Genomic DNA, 6,302 nt, shown 5'->3' on the forward strand with positions numbered 1-6,302 from the left:
GCAGAGATGTTGATCGCTATAAATCAAGGAGAGATGATTACTATTAGGTGCTTTGGAATTCATGCATGATAATCAGTCCCAGTGGGCATTACCTAGGAAATGGTTACCGATCAAATAGCATCTTGAGGTGGTTGGAAGAAAGAGAGGCTATTGCCAGGATAAAGTTGTCTGAAGCTTGCTTGAACTAGGTTTGGATTGGTTGAGATTGATCAACCAACATAGTTTGGGGTTCTATCTTCCAAATTAGATGGGCCTTGCCCATAGATGTAGGCATAGTGAGTTTGATAGGGTTTGAGATGAATTAGATTGGGTCAAAGGAGTGCAGAGCTTGCATAAACCCCACAATCTATTAATCCTACAAGAAGGTTAGGAAAACTTTTTTTGAATTTAGTTAGATTGGCCGAAACCATACATAGCTAATTTCATTGGGTTAGGCGTGGTGAATTATGGCATGATTTCCTAAACTCAAAATGGTGGGTGATGTTATTTCGTTGGGCTAGGTCAACATAGAGCTGTGGACCTTGATTATTGTATAAGCTCGATAGTTTTTAGATCAAGTCAATCATATTAGACAACTTATTTATCTACTGACTAGATCTATAGGCAAGGGTTGGGCTATCACCTCCTTTTGATTGGCGAAAAAAGTTTAGTTTCCATCATCAATAGCAACTTAAAACCATGATGATGATCCAACATGTAGCAAATGAGATTGGTGGGTCGGTCATTAAATGCACCCCTTGCTTGTATGTTGTATCAATGTAATTATTGTGCCATTGTTGGTCATAGGTAGTAATGCCCACACTCTAAAGCACCTATGATATCTATACCAATCTTAAGATTAATTAATATAATTAATGACAAATTAGGCTTATTTAAATTAAAAAATTGTTAAGCATGGTTTTTGTTTGAGTCTTAATCTTGATTGAGAGATGTCATGACATAATATATATACAATAGGCAGTTCTTAACACTTATTTATTTTATAAATTATAATATTTATATTTTAGATCTGTAGGGGTATGGAGACCAAGGAATAGGGCCCTCGCAAGATGTAACGCAAGCGAGCTACAAGAAAGGGCCAACGAGTGGCGAGCTGATGCACAAGAGCAGGAGAGGGAGACCTTGCATGAGGCAAAGAGAGCCATTGAGCAAATGAGCTGGCAAGCCTTGGCTTGGGATCGAGTGCGTCACATAAACTGCAACAGATGATGATGGTGTTCAATTCTGCTTTTAGGGCTTGAGAGTGAAGGCAACGGAAGGAGCAAGTGACTTGTGATAAGATGGAAGAAGAGATCCAGGACTCTTCTTCTTCCTCCCCATCCTTAGTGTAAACCATGAATTTATGTTTCTAAAAATTTGTATGTGATGTTGTTTGATGATCATGATCTAATCTACGTAGGATGCAAAATCTTTGTGATGGTTAGATAAGATTTAATAAGGAAATTTGGGATCCAATGATGTTATCATACTTATTGGGAGGCTATAGGTGGAAGATGCCCAAGAATTCTCCGAAGTAATTATGAAAATGTTTTATGAGTGTGGAAGGCACGCAAAGGGTAGTGCCTTGGAGACTCTAATGTATCCTATTGGTGTTGCCAACTAGGATATAAATCGAGAGATTGCCCCAATTTCTCTTCCATTAAATTTGAGGACATGGTGAGCATCACCTTAAATAAACTGTTATGGAATGTCCATTAACAGGAGTGGGAAGCAGAAAGCGGCAGCGTCCAGTCCATTAACTTCAAGTTAGGACCAAGTAAGACACCATGTGGAATCATGAGTTTATGTCTTGACTTAATGGGAAACTAAGGAATCGACCAATTTTGTCAAAGTTATATTCTCATTCAAGATAGATTTGCTAGATTATTGTCTGATACATGAATATTCTTTTTTATTAAAAAATTTGTTAAGATATAATTTAGTTGAATCACACTTGCATGCTACATTGTCAGTTAATATGCCAAATGAATCTCATGCCAATGATAGTTTTATGTGCCATGTTAATCTGGTGATTGGTGAGAAGAGTTTTAGAGTGATCTTAGTTGTATTGTCCTTATTCGTATTTGACGCAATCTTATGAATGAGCTGCCTATCTAGCCATTTTGCATTTGTAGATTGTGTAAGATGGTAATCATGTTCAATCTCCCTAGAAAAGAACAATTCAAATTCTATGAAGATTGAGGAATATCTTTAAAATAGTCGACTTAAGGGGTTTTAGCTCTGGTTAGAGATATGACGAAGTAGCTCAAGAATTTGGAGGAAGTTTCAGTGTCAAAGAGTACCCATAAATTTTTCTAGATGAGTTATAGTTTTAACAATTGACTTGCAATCAGGTTTAACACCTGTGATGAGGGCACAACATCGAATGATAAGGAGCTTTGAGATTTGAAGAATTGAACAAGCTCACAATTAAGAAAGAAATGTTCTTTATCTAGGATCGAAGATCTATTTGAACAACTCGAGGGAGCATCTCTAAAATTGACTTGAGATTTAGTTATCACCAGTTGCAAATAGAGATGAAGTTGTGGATGAAATATATGGTAACCATAAGTTTGTGGTGATGCTTTTCAAACTAACGAATGCCACTATGCATTTATATGTTATGAACAGGATCTTTTAGCCATTCCTTGATTTGTTTGTTATTATTTTTTAATGATATCCTTATTATTTGATGAGCGAAGCAAGCCATTTTAACCTCTTTCATGTCGTACCACAAGCATTCTGAGGCAATAACTTATATGATAAATTCTCTAGATATGAGTTTTTGCTGAAGAGTGTTGCTTTTGTAGGTTATATAATTAGTGGTGATGGTATTAATGTAGATCAGTGGAAGGTTCAATCCATTGTTGATTGGATGAGATTAACTACTGTTATTGAGGTAAGAAGTTTTGGGTCCTTGCTAGTTACTATAAGAGATTTATTGAGGGTTTCTCCCAAATTGTGAGGCCATTGTCTAGATTGACAATGAAGGCAATAAAGTTTTTGTCAAGTGATCAGTTTGAAGAGGCTTTTTACAGTTCAATCTGTCTAATTATTGCTCGTGTTGATTATTCCCTTTGGCATTATAGGGTCTTAAATTTTTAGTGATGCATCATTAAGAAGTCTATGGTGTGTTTTGATGCAAAATGACCACAGAGAAGGGCGGATATGACTTAGAAAGAGCCATTTCCATTTCTAACAAATATCATTGCCATTTCTAGATTTTTTCCCACCAAGTCATCAAACCCGAAGAAAAAACTTCTATACTCTGTAAAAAAAGAAAGACTGACCTTTTGTTTTCAGAAAGAACAAATGAAGATTGGCTGTAATCAATCGATCATTGAGGTGGGGGAATCTTTGCATGGTGATGCTCAGTCGTTCCAAAGGGATATTTTTGGAATTTAAAATTCATGATTTACTATCATGAATTGACAAATGTGACCTCTAAAAATCTCCCTGTATTTGCTGAACTTATTTTACTCTCAACTGTCATTATTCGTCATTTAAACCTATATTAAGTAGATTGATATGATAAAAATTTGACTATTTACATAATCATGCATTCAAATTTGTTTATTAAGTTCACCTAAGATTTATGTTTACAGATGGACTAGAAGATGCTGACAACTATCAATGGTGTAGGCTTACATTTGCCAAGGTGATGCTTTACTGGCAATGGGAGACTTGAATGCTGCTGAGAAGGCTTATGCCACTGCTTTGGATATTGATCCATCTATTCGCAGGTCCAAATCATTCAAGGTACTACCAAATAAATTAAAAGCCGTTTTATTGTTTTATATAGGCTTATAGTTTGTTCTTCCCGGAATGCAATGATTGCATAAATAAATGACGGCAATCCTGATATTAAACTCTAGTCAATGTTAGATACAGGACTTATGATGGCCTTAGGTTTCGTTTGGGACGGCTTTCTTACTGCTTCTTAAAATAGCTTTAATTTTTATACTAGAAAGCTATTTTAAGAAGCAGTAAAAAACCGTCCAAACGAAACCTTAGTTTGAATTTTTACGGAAGCTAAGTCTTAGGATACATTGGGGTAGTTGCTATTTAACTTTTATAGTCTGTTTGAGGGTAATTGTAGCTATTGTAGAAATAGTTATGGAATTATTATGTTAAAAATAAAATTTTCAAAATTTTATTGTGATTTTTATAGATTTTAATTTTAATTTTTGAAAATTTTGTGTAAACTTTAATTCATACATCACATTTAGTAGATGTAGCTGTAAAAAATTTTGCTCACATAGAAATTTTTAATAAAATAAAAAAACTAGCGATATGAAAGCAAAATAGTGAAAAGTTGTCTCAAACGAAACTTTAGGCTTCATTTAGGGAAGCTTTCTTACTGCTTTAATTTTCAGGTCTCAATCATAATTTTTTTTATCATTGTTTTTTTTCCTTCTTCCTAAAATTTGTTATACTTAAAAGCTGCTTTCTACAACCGATTTAAAGAATTATTTTTTCTATAGCAGCTTTACAAATCAATAAAGAAATAGTTCCAAACGAAGTCTTATGTTTTGTTTGGGACGGTTTTCTTACTACTTTTTAAAATAGCTTTCTAGTATAAATTTTTTTAGTTCAAATAACTTTTGTATTAGAAAGCTGCTTTAAAAAGCAATAAGAAAATCATTCCAAATGAAACCTTATTAACTCAAAATCATAAGATTCAAACACTAATCCTTTGAAAGTTTTCATTGGCTGTGTAAGACCGAGAAGGAAAAAAAAAAACCCGTTAAGCTCCAAGTAGCTAGTGCTCCGCTCTATTGCTCTTGTTAAACTCCATTGAAGCTTTTCTCTCTTTGGCAGGCTCGAGTTGCAAAACTTAGAGAGAAGCTCCTCGTAGCGAATGCCTAATTCCTGAACTCTTTCATAAGTTGAAGAGTGAGGCTCCTGTCTGCTTCGAAGTTAGTGCTGAGGTATCGTCGGCTTAAGAAAATAAAAAAAATTGAAATGCTGTGGGTTTAAATTCTATAAATCCTATCAGGGGAATTTACGTACATGTCATTAAAATCTCTTGTATTTATGCATTTGAACTCCTGACGGATACTGAGAACTGAAAGGCTGAGAGTTCTTTACGTTTCTGTATATTGTTACTTTGTCCAAGGCCTGTAATTATGGTTTCATATTGCTGGATATTGGGAGCTGAAACTGTAGTTTACAACTAAATCACCTCAGTTGCGGAGGCTAACATTTCCTACTAAACCTGAAGCTCTGCAGATGTACTTTATTTCACTAAGGCATTGTTTGAGACGGCTTTCTTATTACTTCTTAAAGTTATTTTTTAGTACAAAAATTAAAAATTTTGTATTAGAAAGCTGTTTTAAGTAGTAAAAAAGCTGTCTCAAATGAAGCTAAGGTTTCATTTGGGGCAGCTTTCTTAATGCTTTCTAAAGCAGCTTTGTCAACAAAAATTTATACTAGAAATCTGCTTTAGAAAACATTAGAAAGCCATCCTAAATGAAACCTAAATGTCTATTTGAGATAACTTTTTGATTGTTTTATTTTTTAGATATTAATTAATATTTTATTTGACTACTGTTTTCTTACTGTTTTTTTTTTTTAATTTTTATGATGGAAATCTATTTTTTTGTAATCAGCATAGCAAGTTATTTTCTATACAATAATTTCATGATCAACTTTGGAAAACAAATACTCTAAAATTGTTGTGATAAAATGAAAAATTATTATATGTTGCAATACAGTTTTTTTTATAAGTTGCAATACATGAAGATAATTGAAGTAAATACTTGTGTATTCATGAATTTAATCTATTTAGAGTATATAGCGAGAACATAATAGTACAATAACTTTATTTAAGAAAGAGAAGCTCACAACAGTGTAAATCTATTTTGTATTTAAAAAAAATTGTACGCAAAGAATATGCAATAATGCTCAACATGGAGAGCTGTCATATATAGTAGTAGTTGACACCCTATAATGTGTTGTGATGTAGAGATATAAAACGTTTATATTTTATTAATTTAGTTTGTATTCATATAGGATACGCACAATTTAATACAATGAAATGCTTAATTACTCCATTAGGCTTAGATTGGCTGGTGGACAAGCGTGGTTGGGATTCGATTCCTCGCTCAAACGACGCGACTCTTTAAGTAGGGAGAAAATAAGTGCATGGTCCGGCATTTGTGGGGTTGGTTGCCGTTAGGCCCGTCGAGAGATCAGTTACTCAGCCAAGTGTCTCCTCTATGAGAGTGGCAGTGAGTAGATACCTCGTTAAAAAAAAAAAAAAAGCTTAATTAATTGATCACCAGAAAGCCAGTTTTCCTGCTGGTATTGAATGCCAGAAA

The 6,302-nt window shown here is 33.9% G+C and overlaps 1 protein-coding gene across 1 annotated transcript in view; it reads left to right on the forward strand.

The window, feature by feature from the left end:
- LOC110097499 (STI1-like protein) overlaps positions 1-5,142 on the forward strand; it is a 10,135-nt gene extending 4,993 nt beyond the window's left edge. Inside the window, exons 4-5 of the mRNA XM_020823880.2 lie at positions 3,622-3,738; positions 4,801-5,142. Coding sequence (XP_020679539.1) covers positions 3,622-3,738; positions 4,801-4,848 — 165 coding nt within the window. The 3' untranslated portion in view covers positions 4,849-5,142. The remainder of the gene's footprint in view (positions 1-3,621; positions 3,739-4,800) is intronic.
- The last annotated feature ends 1,160 nt before the right edge of the window (positions 5,143-6,302 follow it).

Source organism: Dendrobium catenatum, unplaced genomic scaffold, assembly GCF_001605985.2.
Source record: "Dendrobium catenatum unplaced genomic scaffold, ASM160598v2 fragScaff_scaffold_743, whole genome shotgun sequence".
Taxonomy (NCBI): Eukaryota; Viridiplantae; Streptophyta; class Magnoliopsida; order Asparagales; family Orchidaceae; genus Dendrobium; species Dendrobium catenatum.